The 24157-nt window shown below is 37.9% G+C and overlaps 1 protein-coding gene across 5 annotated transcripts in view; it reads right to left on the bottom strand.

The window, feature by feature from the left end:
• The window catches only part of LOC133835768 (sialoadhesin), an 82033-nt gene that overhangs the window by 43083 nt on the left and 14793 nt on the right, over positions 1-24157 (bottom strand). For all 5 annotated transcript variants that reach the window (XM_062265827.1, XM_062265829.1, XM_062265830.1 and 2 more), the window contains exon 2: positions 10440-11224. In XM_062265827.1, coding sequence (XP_062121811.1) covers positions 10440-10809 — 370 coding nt within the window. In that variant the 5' untranslated portion in view covers positions 10810-11224. The remainder of the gene's footprint in view (positions 1-10439; positions 11225-24157) is intronic.

Here is a 24157-nt window from a genome sequence, read left to right on the forward strand (position 1 = left end):
GCCAACAACAACAACAACAAGCAGAACGACGTCAGCAAATAAGGCTTGTAGTATTTTATGCATAGTACTGCATACTTTTGGGCGTTGTGTGTTTAGATTTACAAGTGCGATTCCAATAGATCTCCAGCCTCTCTCTCTGTGTGTGAACTCTATTTAGTTTATGTGAACGTTGAGCAGCGACAACAATCACCAAACACACACACAGACAGAGAGATACACAAACTTATGACCACATTGAAGTGAAGCTATGCGATTGCTGAGCAATTTTGACGCAAATGAAATGAAATATTTTTGCGTGTGCGTCCCGGCAATAATTTAGATAATTTTTTTGTTTTTCTCTATTTGGTTTGTTTGTTTGTTTGTTTTTTTTTAATTAAAGCCACAGCTGACAAACTATGCGCAATTTTGTATTGTTATTTATGGTCCGTTGACGATAAATAAATCGAAGCGGCTGCAACTTAAAATGCAGCAAATGTAATTCGCTATAATTTATTTACTCCGACTGATACTATTTATGGCATTTAGTTGTTGTTCTTTCTTTCTCCATTATACAATTTTCAATTTGCGACAATTTATGGCAACATATTATGCAAATCCAGAGCCTAATCACCAGGCTTGGCAAAGCAACAGAGCAAAGCAGGAAATGCCCTCGACTATTAAAGGCATCTAAGATTTCTAAGAAATAAAACAATGCTGTTTATTTTGAACATCTTTTTAGATAACAACAATTAGGAAATATAATTTATAATTTCATTTAAAAAAATATTTACCTATATATCAATTCAAACTACCTTTTTTAGCTTTGCTACAGGGTATTGCAAACGTACTGTGTGTAAATTAAAATTTAATAAAAATGCAAATTACACAAATTACAGCCGCTGCCTGCGTCTGCATGCAACGCCCATTTCCGTGCCGCTGGCCACGCCCCCTTGCCGACTAATTTTCAATTAACGCTTAGATAAAAAAAAGCGTTGAGTAAAAACACACGGAAAAGAATGAGAGCGCGTGCCAAGTCAAAGGGTCAACATGAAAAGCCAAAGCGGCGAACTCAAGTGGAAAATGTTGCAAAACAATTGAAAGGGAGAGAAGTGGAGGAGGGGAAGTAGGAGGGGAGTTGCTGTAAAATATGCACAAACGAGTTGATTACATGTCTCAAATAGATTTGCCAACAGAAATTTCCAACGAATTGTGTTGCGAATTAGCAGTGAAAGAAGCCAAAGCCGAAAGCCAATGGCAATGGGCCGTTTTGCTTGGCATGTTCAAGTGATAAATTCAATTTTCCACTTGAACGCCAATACAACACCCCTTCCCATACCCCTTCCCCACTCTCTCTCTCTCGCAATGTGTGACTAATGGCGCTTGCTTGTTTGGCGGCGGCAATCAAACAGAAATCATAAAGGCGTGTTGCCCAAACATAAACATAAACAGGCGCTCTGGATCGCCGCCTCGAACAAAAGGTCACAGAAGACCGAAACCCCCAATCCCCGCCTCCTGAACTTTTGGCAAAAGCGCATGCCGGGCAGCGATAAAAATTACAAAAGCCCAGTCCGAGTCCGAGTCCGTGGGGTGCACTGAAGCGTGGCAGCTGCAGCTTGGCCTCTGCCTCTGGGTCTACTAGTCGTATACATGATACTGCTGCTAGGCGTGTCGAGGGTCAGTTGAGCTGCCCGTGAATCACAACTCACAAAACATCAACAGAGAGAGGAGTCACAGACACGCACTTCACTTGAGGTGAATCACAACGGAAATATCCTGTAAACATCAGGAGTTAATGGCATTTAGACTGAGTCACGCAAATGGGAATAAGAATGGGTTAAACTCAGCTAAACTGTGCCTGAATATGTCCACAATTAATTAACGTGACATGCAAGCAAAGTTAACGAATAATATTTAAATATAAATAAACAACTACAAAGTTCCTGCCACAAAATTAATGTTAACTGGAGCAATTAAAAGTTGGAAAAACATAACATAAAGTCATGGCTGCAACTGAAGATGCCACAACGAAAGAAACATTTCATTGCATCGGTTGTTTTTATTGCACATTCCCTTTAACTTACACTGGAAAATAAGTTCCGAAATTGTGATTTTGTACTTTGGTCTAAAAAGTGCGTCAAGAACTTGAAAATCTTAATGTTAGAAAAGACTTCATGATTTCAAGAACATTTGATATAAGACCTAAGCTCCTAGTTCTAATATTCTAGTATTCTTTATAGTTTTTGGTATTTTAGAGACTAATGTTCTTAGTTTTTTATAGAGCATAGTGTGCTTTAAACATGCAAAATATTAAGAAATTATTTTTTTAAATACACCTAATTAATGTACAACAAAATAGTAAAACATTGCGATATTCTTTTTGAAATATACCAACAAGTGTGAAATATATATACAATAGGCTTATATATGCAGTATTTTGTATATACCGTTACATACAAAATATACCATTCAGCACAAAATATACCAAATTGTCAACTTATTTCTTGAATAACATCTTGACAAACCATATACAAATTACAAACTATTTTTCTTTATAAATGATATTTGATCTTATGATGGTTTTATTTTAAAAACACAATATCTAAGTCGAATATTCTTGACTTTAGAAATTGGTTTCTGTTTTTCAGTGTATCTCTGCTACCCTCGCTGTTGACAATGATAGAAAGAACCCTTCAAGAATCAAGAGAATTTAATTAAATTGCATTCTAATGAAAAGCTTTGCCCATTAAGTGGATCAGTCGCAAGTGCTTGGAAGACCCTCTTCCAAACAGTCTCATAGTTTAGGGTATCGATGATGTTGGTTGGGGGCACAAAAAGCTATATAATTACAGTGTAAGAAGTATGGCGGTGACATTTCCACTAAATCCTTGCCAAGCTACAGTTGAGTGATTCGGTTTGATTCAGTCTTTTTTGACCAGTGGCGTTTTCAGTTGGGCTTTTAATGCGATTTTGGCATGTGCAGACGAAAAGAGGAGAGAGAAAAAAGCGAAAAGTGGCCAAATAAAAGTGCTCATAAAATTGAATTTTTTATGAGTGCCTTATGCCCGAAAGGGTTAATTTCGGGGTAAAAATAACCCCCGTGAAGCGAAGCGTTAAGCGAGCGAAAGCAGAACGCAGAAAGCAGAAAGGCAACAGCAAAGGCCAAATCATGTTGACGATAAGAGCAACAAACGAAGTTGGTTATTTGGCAGGAGGTTGTCTCGCCATTTGTTGATTCACACCTTTTCAAACGGGGGCATGGCACAACGTTGATTAACGGAAGCATTACTCACTGACACAGAGAAGAGGGGTGAGAGGGAAGTGAAGAGGGGAGTCGCTCAATCAAGTGCAAAATGCAAATGCTTCGAGCAGCTAAAAATATCAACACAAAAGGATGTTGTAGACTATAAAAGTGTGTAGCTTGTAAGTGCTGCGAGTCTGTCTCTGTCTCTGTCTGTCTCTTTAACCCCCTCTCCCTCTCTCTGTCTCCCTCTCTCTCCCTCTCACTTACTCCCTTTATATTCGTTCTTCACTCTCCATTCTTGGTGTTGCATTTATTGCGCTTGTTAGGGAACCGAGACGCAGCGCAAGCAAGTTAAAAAGTCATAAAATGATATTTATTTCATTTCGTTGCCGCGTAATGCGGCACTAACTGGGCGGTGGCTGCCTCGCGGGTGGCATAAGCAGCCACTAAGGCCAGAGCTGAAGCTGAAGTCGAAGCCAGCAGCTGCAGCAGAGAGTCCAAGGCAAAAGCAGAAGCAGAAGATGTGCTGTAGATTTGCCTTTTATGTGAAATTTATATTTCAGCGCCCGAATGAGCAGCAGCTGTTGCTGGAGAAGGGGAGGGAAGATGAGGAGGAAGGGCTGGGGCAGGAGCTGAGAGTCGGCGAATAACAAAGAGCGGATCTGGTAAAACGGGGGCGTGGCAGCAGCATTTTCACACAACTATTTGCCGCTTTTATAGAGTTGAAGCTTTGACTTTTTGCCAGCGAAGAAGAACGAAAAAAACGAAGCTGTAATGGGGGAAAAATGTTGAAAATGGGGAAATGCCGAAAATGGCAATGGAAATGCGAGTGAGCGCCATCGTTGTGGCTTTTTAATGTTTTCTTGTTAAAGTTTATTGAAAAACTTTGGACAGTCACGTTTGAGTAGTCAGCGGGCGCAGTAACTTATAACTCTCCACACACACACACAAATACATCTATATAGTATACTGTATATATCTGTGTATATATCCGTATCTGATCCGTGGCAGGCCAGAAATGAAACAGCTGCATGAAGTGCACGCCCCAACGCCCATGAAAGTGGAGCAAAGCGATTTCAACAACAGCAAGAAAAAACTTACAAATATTACATTTTTTCCCGCTTTGTTTTTGGCTCCGAGAGAGAGGAGGAAAAAAGGAAAGAGGGGAGCAATCATGTTCGTTCATAATTGAAATTTCGCGCTAAACAGGAAGTGGCAGTTACTCAGTAGCCACTTGTTGTTACTGCTCTTATTGCTTATGGCCATGGACAGAGCTCGCATTAGGGCGCGTTGCAGTTGCAGTTCATAAACAACAACGACAAGACATACACACAGAGAAATGCAATAGAAATAGCTCGAGCTATTGCAAGTGCAATATTTATGGACGGCGGAAAGTGCATTGAGGCAAATGAAGAGAGCACATGTTTTGAAAAACATTGAGGAAAATCGCCAGCGGACGAGGCCAAGCAGCATCTTTTGTCTTCGCCTGAAATATATTATTTTGCTGGAAACAGCAAACAAAACAACACAAAACATTGTAGATACAAGTTGAAATGGGAACGAGAACAAGAACAAGAGCATGGGAATTGGAAATTGGAGTGAGAGAAATCTTGGCAATTCTGCGTATGCATTGTTAGAGTCGTTATTTTTATTTATTGTATAAGCTGCTTTATTTGCCAGAGACTTTTTCTATGTGCTAACTTATGATAATGGTTGCAAACACTATGCAAACATAACATTTTTTGTTTACACATAATTTTCTAGATATTTATAAATTGCTGCCGAGTCATATTTATTTTATTTTGAATAAGATAAGTGCATGTTGACAAACTATTCAAAATAAAGTGTACAGCTTTTTAACATTTCGAAATGGTATTATTTTATTTGTATTTTCTTTCCACAGATTATTAGAAAATACTAAGTAAGAGTACTCCATTCAAAATACTGAAATATACCAGGGGCTCATTTGGTTCCATTCAAGATATATCAAATTGTAAAGTATATAATAAAAAATACAGAGGCACCATAGGTTTGGTATATACATATTTATACCGTTGTATTCAAAATATACCATTCAGCATAAAATATACCAGATTGCCAACTTATTTCTTGAATGACAAGTTAGCAAACTATTAAAAATAATGCGTATATCTTATTAACATTTCGCAATGGTATTATTTTATTTGTATTTTCCTGAACCAGATTTCCACAGATTATTAGAAAATTAGAAAGTGAGAGTACTCAATACTCAAAATACTGAAATCTACCAGGGGCTCATTTGGTATATCTATATACCGTTACATTCAAAATATACCATGTTGTCAAATACCGAGATATACCATAGGGTCAATTTGTACAAATATTTATATACTGTGACATTTAAAATATACCTTTATGCATAAAATATACCAGATTGTTAACTTGTTTCTTGAATAATATGTTGTTTCATTAAAAATATACCAAATATATTCAAAATATATCGAAGTTCATTTGGTATAAGTTTATACCGTTGTATTCAAAATATACCACTTAGTATGAAATATGCCGGATTGCCAACTTATTTCTTGAATGACAAGTTAGCAAACTATTAAAAATAATGCGTATAGCTTTTTAATATTATTTTATCTGTATTTTCTTATCACAGATTCAAATATTAAAGAAAAAACATGTACAGTAGAGTTTTGTCGGTATGGTTTTTGAAATATACCTAATTCATAAACCGAAAAATATTGAAATTTACAATTTCATTCAAAATATACCATTCACCACAAAATATAACATATTGTCAATAAAACTTTCAGTTTTCATTGTTAAAATTAAGATTATTCTTGTTGTATTTCGCCACATTATTAAATAAATGAGTATCTTGCTGTAATCTCTTGTCTTTATTTAATATTGTTCTTAGTAAAAAATACTTCATTTTTTGTTTAAATTTGCTTAAGGATTTCAATAAGAATGGCTTGCTATCAGTTCACTTTGCAGTCAAATGTATCTCAAAGATACACATTTAAAATGCAGCTTAGGCAGCGATTTAGCCTTAGCCTTTTATGTATGTATGTGTTTGTGGGTTGGTGTGTGTGTGTGTGTGTGTGTGTGTGTGTATTTGGGTGTGTAAACATAGCTGCTGTGCCTTGAGTCGACTCGATACTCTGATTTATACTTTATTTCTTTTGGTCCTGTAATGTTATACCATCTATTGCATTCCTTATAAACTATCTTTGCCTCTCTTTCACTCCCTCTATGTATGTCTCCCTCTCTTTCTGGCTCTGTCACATGCGCTGCGTATTATTCTATGCCATTTATTTTGCCTCTTTCTGCCGTCGAGCGTTTTGCGTTGCGTCGCTTGTCGTGCGTCCTCTGTCGTCTGTCGTCTGTCAAGATGCATCGCCAGTTGTTTCCACTTTGTATTCCTCTCGTCCGCGCTCCCACATCGAGAGAGGGGAATGGAGAAGGGGGTGGAGCAACATGCAACAGCATCCTTGCACGTACAGTGTGCACTGTGACATGTGCTTCCTCTGTTATATTTCTGTTCGCTCGTCGGCCCCACAATATTTCTGCTGTTATTTTCCACATGTGAAATTGAACTTTGCATCTTGGCGCAACGTGCCAGCTACATGAATTTTATTCTCCCCTCTCTCTCTCTCGCTCGCTGCTTTTTTTTACCACGCTGAATGCCCCATCCGTTGCTGCACTTGACTTGTGGCGCTTCTCCCCCCTGCTTTGTCCCTGCCTCGCTCCCTTTTGCTGCTTGTGACGTTGTTTTGACACTGCGAACGCGCGCGCGTGTTTATAAATAAATATATATGTATCTGTATCTGTAGATGTATCTGCATCTATGTGAGTGTATTTCAAAAATATTTCCACGCTTCTTTTGCCTTGCGGACAAACACACACATGAGTCGCACCCTTCTTCTGTCTGCCTGCCTGCTTTCTTGTTATGTTTTTCCCTTTGAAGTTCATAAAAATTAACAAAAAATCAATTTACAAGCACAAATGACGCGCTGATGAGGCGCTTCGACTTCAACTTCGACTTCGACTCTAAAAATGTTGTTTACATTGCAATTTGAGCATTGCCTCTGATCCGAGCCGCAACCACGCCCCCTTTGCCTCACTTTTGCCCCCTTTTTGTGTTGAGGGTTGTTCGACGTTAGTGTATTTTCTTGCCTTTGTTGTTGTTGCTTCTGCCGCGTGTTGATTGCCCATCAAAACAAAGCCTGCAGCGGAGACACAGCTGGAGATTTGCATAGCCAACAAATCCAGTGCTAATGCCAAAGAGCTTCAGTTCGATAGACGTAGCTCTACTTTAACGTGCAGCACAACTACGTGCTACGTGCAACACACACACAAAGTCGACAAAAAAATATGTTGTGAACATAAAAATAGCGACGATTATGATGAAAATATTCATGCGACAAACGGAAGCCGTTGCCAAGTGGCAAGCAGCGATTGTCGCAGCGTGTATTCTGTCTATGTTGCATGCCCCATGCTCATATTTTTTGTAGTTGTTTATGTGGCAATGTTACGCAGCACATTCGACTACCACTTAAAGCATCATCAGGCAAACGTGAGACAGCAGCAGCATGTGGCAGAGTTGACTTTGAATTTGCTCAAACAAAAACTGAAAACTTGAATTGGAAATTTTCCGCCGCTATTCTCAAGTGGCCTGGGCAGCGCCCCGTTTTGCTAATAAAGCAGCACACATAATTAAATTTAATGCGCAGACTAAAGCCAATCTAGCAAGTAGAGAAAGAGAGTGAGAGCGAGAATCTAAATCCAAGCATCGAAATTCAATTTAATACAAAATCCCGCGCATCGGCAAACGAAATAGAAAATGCCAGAAAATGTGTCTCGCTCTTTGGGCCACAATTTATGACAGGATTTGGCCCAAAACCGAACAGCAGCAGCAACAAAAGACACAAGACAGATGGACGGACAGACAGACAGACGGATGGACAAATGGAAGGGCAACAGACAAGAGACAACACCCCAAAAAAAAAAAAAACAAGAAAATATGCTGATGTCGATGTCGAATTATGATTTGTTTTTTTGTCGAGTGGTTGGAGAGAGGAGAGAGAGTACGGAACCAAAAGAGAGGGGAGAAAAAGTAGGAGGTGGGGCATGCTAAAAATGTAACAGGGAACAGAGACCTGGGTCGCCATGGGAAATGAGATATGACCCAAGTTGATGTTGCTGCTGTCGTTGCCTCAAGGTTAGCTCAGCTCTACAAATAATCTGAGCGTAAACTACAACAACCAGTTGATGGCATCGTAAAAAGCATGCCATGTCACACACGCAAACACACGCACACACACTCAGAGACAGACACACAACATACAACACTCAGATACATTCGCTCGACCTCGCAAATTATAAAGTTGTTTGGCCAAAACTGCTGGCTGGCAAGTTTCCCTTCAAGTTTTTCGAAATTCCCTTAAAAAAAAAATGGAAGCAAGTAAAGAGAATGAGGAAAAAATGTTGCACGTTTTATGTAACGCACATTGATAAGCATTTTGGCAATCGTTGAATGATTTGCAAGTTTGCACAAAATGCTTGCACAGCCACCATTTTGTGCAAACGTGTGCGAATACCCCGAATCCACATCGAGTGTCCTTCTTTTCCTCCTCTCTCTCTCTCTCTCTTTTTTTTTGGCATACTTTTCAATCTCATGCTGAAGTAGTCTAAGTGTGTAGAGAACAGAAGTCGCACTGACCCCGAAACTGCCCTCAAGCAGAGCTTTACATAACTCAACTTAATATATTTATGATCCGTTGCCAGTCGAAGGAAGATAAGTAAAAGGAGCCCACAAAAAAAGTATGTATTGCAAATCATATAAATATGATTTTCAATCAGTTTTTCATTTCGCCTTTAACTCAATAAAATCAATACCAGCTACCAGACTAATGGAACGCACATATTGTAGATTTTTAATGACGCAGTTGATGTGTTTTTATGTTTGCCTGTCCAGCAATTTAAACACGGAATAAATATTTATAATTTATATTCCATTTGTTTTAGTCAAAAGTTTAAAGTTGACTGTAGAGAGATTGCTCACATATTCCATATACAAACTTTCAATTCAAAAGGTGATACATAAATAAATATTTATATTTCTTATTCTATTTGTTTAAGCTAAAAGTTTATTGTGAGCAATAAAAATTTATTAAAAGTTTTTCACATATTTAACAACCAAGTTTGTTTTTCAGTTTAAAAAGGATGAAAATGATCAAATATTTATAATTTAAATTCGATTTGTTTCAGTTTTAATTTTGGGTTTCTAATTGTAGTATTATTTTAACTGCTAAAAGTTCTTAAGAACCTTTAACTTATAATATACTGAAAACCTATAAAAGAAATACTCAAGCTCTGCTCTTAACTTAAAAAGATGGAAACTGAGGAGTTTTTATTCCATTTGTTTTAGTTAAAAGTTTAAACTTGACTGTAGAAAGATTGCTCACATATTCCATATACAAACTTGATTTTCAATTCAAAAAGGAGAAATAAATATTTATATTTCTTATTATATTTGTTATAGCTAAAAGTTTATTGTTGGCAATAGAGAGATATAAAATAGTGTCTCACTTATTTAGCATGAATAAGAATTTATACTCAATTTGTATCAGCTGTATTTTAATGATTCTAGTTGGAGTAAACTTTTCCGATACTGCGCAAATTTATTAAATAACTTTAGCTTTAAGACAACATAGAAATATATGATAACTCACATGAGAATCACTCAAGCTTGTCTCTCAATAAATGCCTATATTATTTGCTTCAAAAATTTAAAATTTTCAATAGACTTAACAATTAAATAATAAAAAGAGTCTTTTAGTTTTAGTTTAGTATTAGTATTTAGTTTAGTAATTAGTTTAAGAATTTTGTTCAAATTTCATACTCAACTTCATAAAACTAGCTGCAGAAACATATCACATCTTAAACACTCTTTCTTCTTTTTCTAAACCTCTTTTTTTTTTAGTTTTAGTCAAAAATTGTTTGTTGTATCATTCTTTAGTTTACTGCCCACATTTCATAAGCATAACATAAATTGTTGGCACTATTTTATATTTAGAACCTCTCATATATTCCGCTATACAATAAAGTTTCCCAACCATCAAATTAAACCAAATAAAGTCGAGTTAAAGTGGGCAGTGTATTTTCGTGTTCAGGGTTTGCAACGTTTTTGTTGAAGTACTCGTCGTGTAGTTAATTCGTTTGTACTTACTGTTCTTTTGGAAATCCTGTGACTCCTCCTCTGCCAACGTGCTCGCTGGCAGCAGGCAGAGCAGCGACAACAGCACAAGGCAGACTATTGAAACCGTTTTGCCAGTGTCCAGATCCAAGCGCAATCGCAGTGGCAACAGTGGCAACTGCAGCGACGTCGTCTGTGGCAGTGGCAACATCAACTGGGACAACAGCAACGTGCACCTTCTGCGTGATTTTCGATGTGTGTTGTGCTGTTGTTGCCGTTGTCCATATGTCCGTGATGTTGTTGTCGTTGTAGTTGTTGCTGTGGTTGGTTGCATGTTTGCTGTTGTTGTTGTTGTTGTTGGTATTTCGTGTGGTGCTGTTATTAAAAACTGCATGGCTGTCATTGCGTTGTGCTCGAACGCAGAGACGCCTCGTCATTTATGTGCAGCGAGAGAGCTTCGAATTTGGCCCGCAGAAAAAAAAAATGAAACACAGTCAAAGCAATGAAACTGAAACTGAAATCGAAACTGAAAACATGGCAACAACACAGCAATTCCGAGTGGCTGATGAAGCTGATGTTAATAAACTCAAACACACACACACACGCAGTCTGCTGCGTATTGTGTTGTTCGTTGTTGGCTATTTCCGTTTCCGCTTCCGCTTTTGACTTTAATGAAGCGCCAGCGAGCCTTTAGTTGGCTTTGACTTTGCAGAGTTGCGCACATAAAAAGCACATTTCAACTGGAGTATGTGGCATGTGTCCTCTCCTTTCATTGGCATCTTAATGTCCTTTTACATGTTTATTTGCACTTTTATTGCCTGCAAATAGAAAGAGGAAGAAAAAAACGTGAGTATTTTTTTGGTTGTGTGTGATATAAACAGACAACAACTTTGATCCATTTCTGCTTGTGAAATATGAAAAGTGCTAATAAAATTTTTTTACTGACTTCCCTTCGCTCTTGCTCTCGATCAGAGCTCGTAAAATCGGTTCAAGGGTTGCGAGTCAAACCGAAATTGGATGTTTTATGCCTGCCGAACGCATCGATGAAGTGTGATTAATGGCGCATTTCAATGTGAGGCTCGTAATTAAGGCAACAGCAGCCATAGATTTATGTTGCTGCCACACAGCTGCCACAGCAGCGAGATACACCTTAAACCCCTGAGGGAGGAAAGTACTACTAACATTGTTGTTGTTGTTGCGATGGTTGTGCCTTTTAATTGCGTGCTTAGCGCAGACCTTGGTCATTAAACAACGCATCAAAATTGATAAACTCAACCCTCCCCCCCCATCCGAAGTTAGCGATGCGTTGCAGCCACGCATGTGTCATGGCTTGTTTGACTTTGGCTGGTTGCATTAATGGACTGCGCCTGGTTGCGACAAGCGCGTTGACAGGCTGCCTCAATGATTCCCCCCACACACACACACATCTGACTCGTTGTTGTTGTTGTTGCGGCGATGGCTCACCTTAACCCAGAAAGCCGCGCTTGTAATTATGCAACATTCTGTGTCTATTGCGTATGTGCGTTTTTCGGTTCGCAGCAGCAGCAGCAGTAAGTCTTAATGAGCGAGGGAGACACGCAAAAAAAAGAAGAAATAACAGAACAAGTAAGAAAGCTAAAGTCGAGTGTGCTCGACTTTGAGATACCCGTTAGACGTTTTGAATAGAAGCAAAACGGTGAGATATTCATTTTAAAATATACTTAAGTAATATACTATAAAAATACTAAAACTAAACCAAAGTACATATTTGGTATATTGATGTAGTATACATTCATAGTCCATTTTGAATAAAAACTACATTCAAAGCATATACCAAGTACATTTTCAATAAAAGCAAAAACTACGTGATAATCATTTTACAATATACCGAATTAATATACCGCAAAACATACTGATAATATTTAAAAGTATTGTTTGGTGTATTGGTATACTACTACATTTAAAATATACCAAAATAAAATACCACAAAAATACTATAAATATACCAAACGCTATATTTGGTATATTGGTCTATTAACAATTATAATATACCGTAAAGTAAAAAGTGAACCATGGGAAAATACTAAAAATATATCAAAGGCTATTTTTGGTATATTGAATTATTTATTAAAAATATACCACAGACTGTAAAATATACCAGATTGAAGTTTTTCTTATATAACTTCTATAATTTTTGTCCGATCCAAATTTGCACGACTCATAAAAACTATAGTTATTATTGTATATACCAAAAGTTTTTGGTCTGCCTCTGACATATATTTCATGATACCCTTCTACCCTAAGGCTAACGGGTATAGAAAACAGAAAAAGTTCATAAATTTTTATGAACTTTCGAGAGAATGAAATGTGAGCAGAAGCTTCTCGCTCTTCTTCTACGTTTCGCATTTGCCATTTGCATTTATTTGCACATTTACGTACATTTCTCTTTTCGACCCCATAGAAAGTTGCTTCCTTTTCGATTCGTGTTACCTGTAAATGAATGAACAAACACTCCAAACGACATCGTCGTCGACTCAGACTCAAACTGAGACTGAGGCAAAACTTTGCTCATTAGCAAATTTCAGACTGGCATCATATGCTACACTCTCCAAACAGAGAGAGGCTCATAACATTAGTAGTTGCTGCTGCTCTTGGCAGTTAGTTAGCATATTTTATTACTGATTAATTAACTTGGGCAGCAGCAGCAGCAGCTGAAGCAGCTGCGATTGTCTTATGTCCTTTAATTGGAAATGTTGTCGGGTTCGCTTGGACAGACAAATGGCATATACGAAAAGCGTTGCTAATTATAAAAGTTTGCCCTTCGGGACGCAACAACTCGAGGTGCAACGTCAGACAAAACATTTGACAAGGCATCGACAGCTGTGTCTACATATCAACTGCTGGACTAGTCTGAGCTGTTATTTCTCTAATTCGACATATTCATCAACTAATTGAAGTCTGACCAAAAACTGCACCAACATCAAATGTATTTTGTTTATTTTTGGGCCTCTGTCCGTATTGATTGGTGGCTCACAGGTGTAGCTCAGGCTTTGGCCTGTAACAACATTTGCTTACAGCTTTGCCAGCTGCCAAGAACATGACCTGAGATTGCGAATGCGAGCCTTGAGCCTTGTCAAATTACCGCAGCCACTCCATCATGTTTAATTCAAGCTCTGGCAGGTGCACAACGCACACAAACAAACAGACGGACAGACAGACAGACAGACGAAGACGGAGAGAATGCGAGACGGAGACTGTGTGTGAGATGGAGTGTAAATTTATGGGGAGAGAATGCTCAACTTTGCCATAAATGTTCATCATAATGTGACACAATTTCCTCAAGATTTAACGCTGCATAAACCCAAGGCGAATCAAGCATACGCGCCGTATGCCGACTGCTCAATTCGCATGCCTCATAAAGTCAAAGGCGCATAACCCGTTTTATTTCATTTCAGATGGGCGGGAAGTGGGCGTGGCAGCTGACATAAATTTTAAAATATTATTATAATAATATTATACTATATACATATAGAGAATACATAATAAATTTAACTGCTAGACGCGTTGCAAAGACATTTTTATCAGACACATCGCAACTGACTTTGCTTTAAGATGCAATGTAGTGTGCCAGTGTGTGTGTATGTCAGTGTGTGTGTGTGCTGATGTGTGCTATCATAAGCATGCGTCTGACAAGCATAAGCACCACTGCTGTCACTGTCACAGCAACAGAAGCGGCGTTATTACACCACGCGGCATACTTTTAGCGCCACTCAAAGCACATTTCACTTTCCTTAGTCACATGTGTGTGCAAATAAAAGTTGAATTATGACAAAGGCATGCATCAGGCTGCGACAACAATAACAACTATGGCCTGATAATGCGCTCTTCACTGGCTTCTGTCTTCTCCATGTGTGTGTTTACTTAGTGTGCGTGTGTGCGCCGTTTAACATGTCGTATGCGCAATTTGTGAAATATGCGAACGCTCTGCCAGCCAGCATGAGCAATAAGTTTGCTCTTCTCTCTCTGCGTATGTGTTTGTGTGTGTGTGTAAGCAATTAGTTGCCTTTTCAGCCGAAATAAAAGCAAAAGCAAATCGTGCAAAAGCAGAGTTCAACTCCCGCTCGGGGCGTAACCAAACAAACAGCAGCTCATTAATATCCTTTATGCGTTTATTACAGCCACCCGGCATCTTATGAAATACATTAATAAATACGTTGAGCTCAGGGAAGAGCAACTACAACTTGCCCAAAATACTAATTAGACAAACAGCAACAAAAAAAAAAAATGGGAAATCGACTCACGCATGGAAATCCAAATCAATCAGTTAACGCAATATTCTTAATTGCTCTAATTCGTTCACTTAGCCGAATATCATTTATTTTTGCATCCTAATTGCCAAGCATGAAGGAAAGCCATTCATATCAGCATTCACTTCTTGACTCTCACTCTCTGCGAACTTATTCAAAGAAATTTCTTACCTATTTAAACATATTTCTACTCATGTCTTTTCATCTTGAAAGTTGCTTAGTTGTTCCTGCATAAGAGAGAGTCTAGAAAAATGTTTAGGAAATGTTTAAACGCATTCTTTGGCTGGCCCCAAAACAAATCGCTTTTAGACTGTTTAAGTTTTGCTTGGCAATTTCTTGGAAGGACCAAAGAAAAAAGGTTGCTGCTCGTCTAGTCGGTTTCTCTTTTTTCTTATCAAAGTTGAAATTCATTGCTAAAGCATTTCTTTTTATTACTATGATAACGAGTAGGAAATTAAATAAGATCTTTATCAAGGTTCAAAGGTTCAAGGTTCAAGGTGTTTGTTTTAAGTAGGTGCGTGCCTGATTGCTGCTTAATATTGTCTATAAATATTTGTAGAGGAAATATGTTTAAGCTATGATTTGTGTAAATATTTAGGTAGCTATTTTTCTGGCTTATAAATATATTTGAGTTATGATATATATAAATATTAAGGCAGCTCTAGAACAAGAAAGAAATCTACTGTCGAATTTGAATAGAAATAAAAGAGTGCGGTATTATGTTTAAAATATACCAAAATAATATACTACAAAAATACTAAAGATATACCAAAGGCATCATTTGTTATATTGATATGGTGCTACATTCAAAACATAGCTAATAAATACATATACCGCTACATTCAAAATACTAAAACTTACTAAAAATACTGCAATTGGTATATTGCTGTAGTACTACAATCAAAATATACCACATTAATAAACCACAAACCTACTAAATATGATACATTTGGTATATTTTTATAGTATTCCATTAAAAATATACCGAATTGTTATACCGAAAACATACTAAAACTATACCAAACGCTGCATTTGTTATATCGATTTGGAACTATATTCAAAATTATACCATAGAGTGCAAAATATACCAGATTGTCAGTCAAATTAACTAAGACCCTTAGAAAGTAGGCGTTAAGTATAAATATAATTCGAGTTAAGCTTTTCTTATGCTTTATGTTCGTACAATATAATGAACTAAATAAGCACAATTTTATTATCGTTCATCAAACTCTCCTTTTTGATGCGAATCGATATTTTGCACAAATCAAATTTCTATATATATTTTTTTCCAATTTCCTCTTTGCTGATCTCCTTCAGTTATTAACCAGACACATGCTCGGCTTTAGCCAAGCGATTTGCAGTCGAAGCCCATTAAATTATGTATGTATGCAAATATTTTTTTGGATTTTACGTCATGCGCCCACTTCAGACACCACTTTTGCACAGAACTCGAGAGGGGATGTTGAGAGAGGGGTTGGGGGTGAGGTTAGAGGTTACTGCCAAAAACTGCGGCCTTTGCTGTCATTCACAGGCCACCCTCAAAATCCAGTCAACACCCAACGACAGTGTGATGCTCTGACAGCTTCATATAAATAAAGCAAATGCACAGACAACGCCACAGCGGTTGCTCATTGTTGTTGTTGTCGTTGTTGTTGTTATCCTTGTGATATCCTGGCACTGTGGTTGGCAGCAAATCCACCTTAAATTTGACAACATGCGCGCCAGTCGAACAGGTGACGCAGCTGTCGCTGATTTGCAGTCAACCTCTGACCCCGCTGCCGCTGCTCTTCGTTGTCTTCTTTGGAAGTTAGCTCTCCAACCGCTGGGTGTCAATCAGAAATGCCAAATTATTTATTTAAAGTGGTTGCACGGGGTGAGGAGACGAGAAAGAAGTGAAGTGAAGCGGCTTAAAGTTTTGTCGGAAAGGTTGAACTTTGTTTGATATTAATGAGGCGGCATTTGTCAGCGATGAAATTTTTGCAATTTAAATTAACATCAGCTGCAATTAAATTAAACGTTTTTAATTTTCAAAAATATTTGCACGTGGCATCGTCCTCGATTTTCCTCCTCGCCCATAGAACGCAAAACCGAACCCAAATTTGAATTTAAATTAAAGTTAGTTTGGCAGGCGGGCCGCATTGAAACGCCTTTTAATCCTTCAATTAATATTCTTCAGCGTCTAACCTTTCATCCCCCCCTTTGGCCGGCCAAGAAATGCGTGGCCAAATGTGACCCAAAGTTGCCTGAACCTGAACCCGAACCCTTTTCGTGGTTGGAATTTCTTTTGCTTCTTTTCCACAACAAAACACAACACACAATTATTTAACGCTTGCGACTCTCGCTTACCATTTAATGCATAATTTATCTTTAAAACTAAAACATTTTACTTGCCATAATTAAGCTCACATTGAGCGAGGGCGTTTGCTTTGCCATCGACTTCGACTTTGCCTTCGCCTTTGACTACAACTGAGTGAGGTTTTTTGTTGGCCCAAGTTTCGGCTTGTCACCTGTTTAATCAGCCAAATTGTAACCGCATCCAATGTAAACAAAACAAAAGGCACCATAGAAAGAGAGACGGACAAAGGAAGTGAACGGGGGCGTGGTTATTTCATTAAAACACATGACAGCGCCCAGTCTTTGTCTTCTGTTTGGTGTCAGCGCAGCCACCACTGACTGACTTTGTTTGTCTTTCATTATTTATTCTCTTATCGCAGTACAAAGATAAAGTCTTTCACCCACACACACACACACACGCTGGCGACCAGAAAAGAAATGCTTGTAATTAATTATCCCCTTTTTAAAGCAACTATTAAAGTCACACACACACGTGGCGTATGCGTATTATTTGCAGAGTTAAGCTACTTCTGACAGCTGAGAGAATTTTACCTTGGCTCGCTGCTTCTTGTCATATTAATTAGAAAAATAAACCAAAAACCACTGCGAGCGTTGACGAATCTGAAGCAGAAACAGAAGCAGGAGCAGGTCAAAGTCCGCGAGCGTTTCGAGGAAATTCAAAAACCAATTATAGAATCCACAGGGAGCTGTGCTTCAAGCTGGCCTCTGCTAATTAGCTGCAGCTGGCAGCGGAGTCAACGCGATCGACCACGAAAAAACAGACTGAGCTGACAATAACTGAGCTGTAAAGCGAACGCAATGAGTCTGCTCGACGCTAGATGGCGCTAGCAACAACTCGAGAGTTCCAAGGAATTTTCTAAAAATACAAAACTCATTTATTTGTGCAGCAATTTTAATGAAATTTGCCTCTCAATTAAAATAGTTGATGAGATATAAGTAAAACAAATTTCAAGATGATTCCTTAAGAAATGTCCAAGATAATAGACTCGTTTTCTTCTTCTGTTTACAGGGTATAAGCATAGTTTAATTAATATGCATAAACACAAATGCACATTTGGCTTTTTGCGTATGCTGCTGCATTTGTTGATGCGAGTTGATTTTTAATTAGCTCTGGCTAAAAATACGCACCACGAATGTGGAAAAGCGCGCAAAACACATTCGAGATTCTTGACATATTGCCAACAGCTGCAAATGCGTTAAGAGAGAGCGATGGGGGGGGGGAGAAATGGTTGAGGCGTAGCCACGCGTTGTTTTCATGGAAAATGCATTCGGGGTTTTCCACAGCCAAAAGTCAAACAGATGGGCGGTCAGCAATTGAATACGAATTGAAATTGAAAATGCAAATACAAATACAAATTCCACAAGGTTGTGCTAGCTGCGCTTAGTTATTGTTATCGTTATCGTTATCGGCCACTTAGGCGACAGCCAAAAAGTAAACAATTTAATGTGCAAAGTTTCTGGTCGCTGCGACAAAACGCAAAACAACAAGCAATCACAAGAGGGAGAGATGAAGAAGGAGCTGAGAGTTGGGATAACAAGCCATAGACGAAAGTTTTTTGGGCAATCATTAAAATTCATTTCCTATCGACAGTCAGGACAAACACAAACACACACACACACACAGCGAACACAAACACACACATGTTATAGATGACGCAATTTAGTTTGAATATCTATAGCAGAGAGACTCCTTCGTGCTTTCAGCTTCCAGCAGCTGCCATGACATAGAAATATATATATATAGTATATATATATGTATGTGGCTTCAGCTAACCGTAACGTCGTTACAGTTGTGTGTGACAGTGTGAGTGTGTTTTCACAAGTGCCTCGCAGCGATTTGAATGCGGCAATTCCTTTTGAATTGATCCCAAAAGTGACCTTTGATTCTCGATACGATTTCAGTCATTTTCACATGGCCAGGGCCAAAAGTCTCCAGCGACTTTTACTAGCTACACACGCTCGCACACACACACACGTACACACACACATATACACAAACTCTTGTGCTAACGGGAACAAGGGCCATTTTGTTTGTATAGTTTAAGTGCCCGCATTAGTGGCGCATATAAATTTTGTCGCTCGACTCGACTCAACAACAATTCGCAGCGCGAAATGCTGAGAAGTGAAAGGAAGGAGAGGGGGGAAAGCAAGGAAAGCGGGGGGTGGGTGGAAAAAGGGAAAACGCTTGTTTGGGCGACAAAAGCAACGAAACGAAGCGAAAATCAAACTAAAACTTCGCCACATGAAAATCATAATTCAAACGTTCAAATCAGCACACAGATTGTTCCTGTATGTGTCTCTGTCTCTGTGTGTGTGTGTGTGTGTGCCTTTGATTGTTTAGTGCTGTGTATGTGTGTGTGTTGGTGTGTGTGTGTGTACACAATGGAAACTATTGAAAATACGTAAAGCCTCTTTGGTTGCCTGCTGCCTGCCTAGCGGCATGTCCTTGTGCTGCTTCTGTGATTTCTGCCTCTGCCTGTCTTTGACCCCCATCGCTCTCTCACTCTCTCTTCCTCTCTCTCGCTCCACCCGAAAAAAAGGGCAGCTGCTGCTCCACACTTTTTGCCCCCCTTTTTAGGCTTGGTTAGCGTGTGCGTTTTGTTTTATTGCCTCGCTGACTGGTTGCCAGGCTTTTGCTTTTTGCAAACACTTTCCCCCGGTGGTAAAGGGGCGTGGCCAGCTCCCATGCTTCGCAGCCCATTGTGTGGGGATAATCGAAGCCATAAATAACAGGCGCGAACGCGTTTTTTTTTCTGCTCTCGCTCTTCTTGGCTAACAGCAACTGTGACAACAACAACAGCAACAACAGCAGCTGGCAGCTGGGAGAACAACAATGCAAACAAGCAATAGGCTCCACATGATAACAAAAGTGCCAAAAGTGACAAACAGCGGGCAACTGTCAACCTTCCCCCTCCTATTTTTCCCCATCTTTTCCCTCCTCTCTCCTCAACTCGTTAGCAAATCCAATTTGTGCGTGTGTGTCAACAGTTAGACTGCACTGTAACAGTTACTCCCATCGCAGTGCACAGACTTCGACTCTCTCTCTCTCTCTCTCTCGCTAATAAAGTCAGTCAGAAGACGACGCCGAAAAACGCGCGCGACACGAAAATCGCATGCGACACGAAAATCGCGTGCGTCACAGTTGTGACACAGTTTTGAGTTTTTGCCTCCTTTTTATACCCGAACTACCCAAAGGAAAAAAGGGTATTATAACCTTGTGTTAAAGGCATAAATAAGCATCTCCGATCCGATTATAATTCCTGAAAATTTGTCGGAGATCAGATCAAAATTGTAGAAGCTAATAAGAAATACTTTTGAATATACAATCTGGTATATTTTGCACTCTATAGTATATTTGTAATGGGAGAGTACATCACATATAGCATTTGGTATATTTTTAGTACTTCTGTGGTATATAAATTTAGTATGTTTTGAATGAAGTACTACATCAATAGATCAAATATAGGCTTTTGGTATATTTTTAGTAGTATTTTGTGGTATAATACTTTGGTATATTGTAAACGTGGCTTATCTATGTTTATACATTAAAATGGTCTTTGGTATATTTTTAGTATTTTGTTGTAAATTAATTCGGTATATTTCAAATATTATACGGCACCGTTTTACTTTTATTCACAATGAGTGCCGGGTATCTTACAGTCAAGAACTCCACCGTAGCTTACTTGTTTCTGTTTTTGTAGTTGTTGTTATTGCATAAATCAATTAAAAATTTACATTTCATTCACACAATAAATAATTTGCATAACAGCCGCAAGCTGGGGAGACAGCACAAAAAAAAAGTTGCACAAATAAAACTTGAAAATATGAAAAATAATAATAGTAAAAAGCCAAAAGCATGCCGTTGCATAAACATTTTGCAATTAATTATAGCGTTCGCTTATATAATATTCCGTTATTCTGTTGCATTAACGTTTCGCATTTGCGCATTGCGTCGCATTGCACAAAAATGTTAATAATTTAATTTTTCGACCTGTGAATTCATTTACACTCGGATATTATTCAATTAAACACTCTGAAAAAAGTGCCATCGAAATAATTCAACAGCTGAGCGAATGACAAACTTGCTGCACACGCTCTCTGTATTAGCATATTCCGACATTTTAAGCCACTCAAAGCTTTCCGCGTCAGTGTCAATAAATATGTTACACAAAACTCATCGCAAAAAAAAGTGAACATGATTTGTCCCACATTTCGATATGTTCATAAATAAATAAACAAGATGGAATTGCAGCAATTTACACATCAATTTAGCGATAATCGTTGCGATATTTCTATTGTAAAAAAATGAAAGAAAAATAGGGAAAAAAATATTTAATCTGTATGAACATTTGTGAACAGACATTTGGAAATAGTTCAACAATGAAACATAAATAAATGAATTTATATTAAAAATACATTTTTATTCAATTAAATAGAGCAATAATATTAGAAACATTTTGCTAAAGTGATAACTGAATCAGTTATAATAGAATGTAGTATAAATGCATATGTTCATTTTATTTAGAAATTATTTATAGGTACTTAGAAACAAGTAAGAAAGTGAGATACAACCCTTTTTAATAATAATAGGAAAACAGTACTGTATTATCTTAAAAATATACCAAATTAATAAACTGTAAAAATACTAAAATATACCAAAAGCTACATTTGGTATATTGATATACATAGTACAACATTCAAAATATGCCATACTCATTTTAATTAAAAGCAAAACAGTGCTGAATTATTTTAAAAATACACCAAATTAATATACCGTCAAAATACTAAAATATACCAAAAGCTGCATTTGGTATATTCATATAGTATTTACATATATACCATACTCATTTTGAATAAAAGCAAAACAGTGCTGTATTATTTTAGAAATATACCAAATTAATATACCAGAAAAATAATAAATATATACCAAAAGTTATATTTTGTATATTGATATAGTATAGCATTAAAAGTATATAATACTAATTTTGAATAAAAGCAAACCAGTGCGGTATTGTTCTTAAAATATACCAAATAATATACCTCAAAAATACTAATATATACCGCAAGTCATATATGGTAGATACCCTCTACTCTCTTTGAATAAAAGCAAACCAGTGCGGTATTGTTCTTAAAATATACGAACAAAATACAGAAATATACCGAAGGTCATTCGAAATATACCATAGAAGTCGACTTATACCATTTTATAAAAGCATTTACAGAAAACTCGAACATAATATAAAAGATTCCTTGAAGAAAAATATATTTGTCAACAAACATTTAGAAATGGAGAGCAATTGACAGCACAATTTGTTAATTATAGATAAGCAGAACACATCAGTTGAATTAAAGTTATACTTCTTTTAGTAGTAGCAATAGTAGAAGTAAAATTCAAAATAGTTGTATCTCTAGCAGCAATAACTTATACGCTGGCTTCGGCAAACATTTATGTTTTTGGGGACACTTTATGGGCTTTTGGAGTTCGCCGTCCGCGTGGAGTGAATATTTGCATAGTTGAAGTGCTCACATTTGCATTTGCATATAACCTTGCCCAAAGAGAAACACAGAGGTGGGGGAAGCAAGATGAATACCAAGAGCAAGAGCACGGTAAACATAAATCGCTGCTGTGTCTGGTATAATTTTAGACCTGAGGCGAGCAAGATGAAGGAAGGAATCGGAATACCAGACAAGCGTCTGGGCGGCAACATTACTGGAAAACGCACAAAGCGAAGTTCAGGAATTTCGTCAGAGGCGAAAACGTTCTGGAATTCACAACGTTGCAAGAAAGTTGAGTTGTCTCCGAGACCACATCGAAGAGGAGAAGGAAGAGGAGGAGGGGCTGAGGGACAGCTGTCGATAGCTTAAAGTTGAACGAGAAAATCCATTAAGTTTTTGTGAGAAGAGCAAACAAACAAATGAGAGCAGCAGATGCCAAAAGGAAATGTTATAAAATAATATTTAAATAAATCAAAATTAGCCGCAAACTATTGCCACACTCGAGACAGAGAGAGATAGAGAGAGAAAGATATAAATGTATCTGAGCATGTGTGTGTGGGTAGAATTGTTTGTGTTTCGAGGCAAACTATTTACTCACTTTGAATACGAGGAGTCTGAAACAGAATCTGAATCAGAGAATCTGAGCATATTTTACAACGCATTTCCATTTTGCCGCAAAATAAAACACACACAGAAGATACACACGTTGCGGCGGCAACAAACCGACAACAGACCTTTAGATTTTTCCATGTATCTTCGAGATACTCGTGGTTGTATCTGTAGCTGACATGGAATATATATATATGTATGAGTGTGTGCATCATTTTAAATACCGAATTTACTTTGAATTCATTTTGGTCAATGGAAACAACTTATTCAATTGTTTTTACTCGAATTTCTCTCTCTCTCTGGCTCTGGCTCTGCTTTTGCTTTTGCCGTGTGGTTGCTAAGCCACAGGCAAACTTGCCCCCTCGAAAACTGACAGTGAGTTATGGCAGTCTATGGTCAGCATTAGCATCACCATTACCATCAGCATCAGCAGCCGCATCAGCTTATGCTCTTTAAATCCGCCTTCATCTAGGCCGCTTTTACGCAAAATGCGACTGACATATCCAAAAAATGATTTATGTATCTTTTGGAATACCTACGCGTGGCTCGCTTTAATGAATATACAAATTTTATACACACACAGTTGAAGGAAATTTAATTGTACGCAGTGTCTGAAAATGTTAATAAATGTCAAAAGTGTTTCCACTCAACTGACACAATGAGCAATGAGAAGGAGGAGGAAGATTTTCGACACTGGCCAAAGCTAACTCGAAGACCGAGAGCAAACGTCATTGTGATTGTCATGCCATAATTTCACATAATTTATGAGTTTTCAATTTATCATTTCCGCAAGCCAAATGCAGACCCAAATGGGGTTGCTTGCAACTCGGCTGCAGTCACGATTTATAATGTTAAATGTCAGTTCCCATTGACTTCTCGGGGGCATGTGAAGCACACATGTGTGTGAAGCCAAGCCGTGGGAAGCCAAGCACTCTCACTCTCAGCCCTCTAAGCTCTACTTACTTTTTCCCAAAAATAAAACCCGATAAAATATTGCCACTTGTC

The sequence above is a fragment of the Drosophila sulfurigaster genome, chromosome 2R (genome assembly GCF_023558435.1).
Source record: "Drosophila sulfurigaster albostrigata strain 15112-1811.04 chromosome 2R, ASM2355843v2, whole genome shotgun sequence".
NCBI lineage: Eukaryota > Metazoa > Arthropoda > Insecta > Diptera > Drosophilidae > Drosophila > Drosophila sulfurigaster.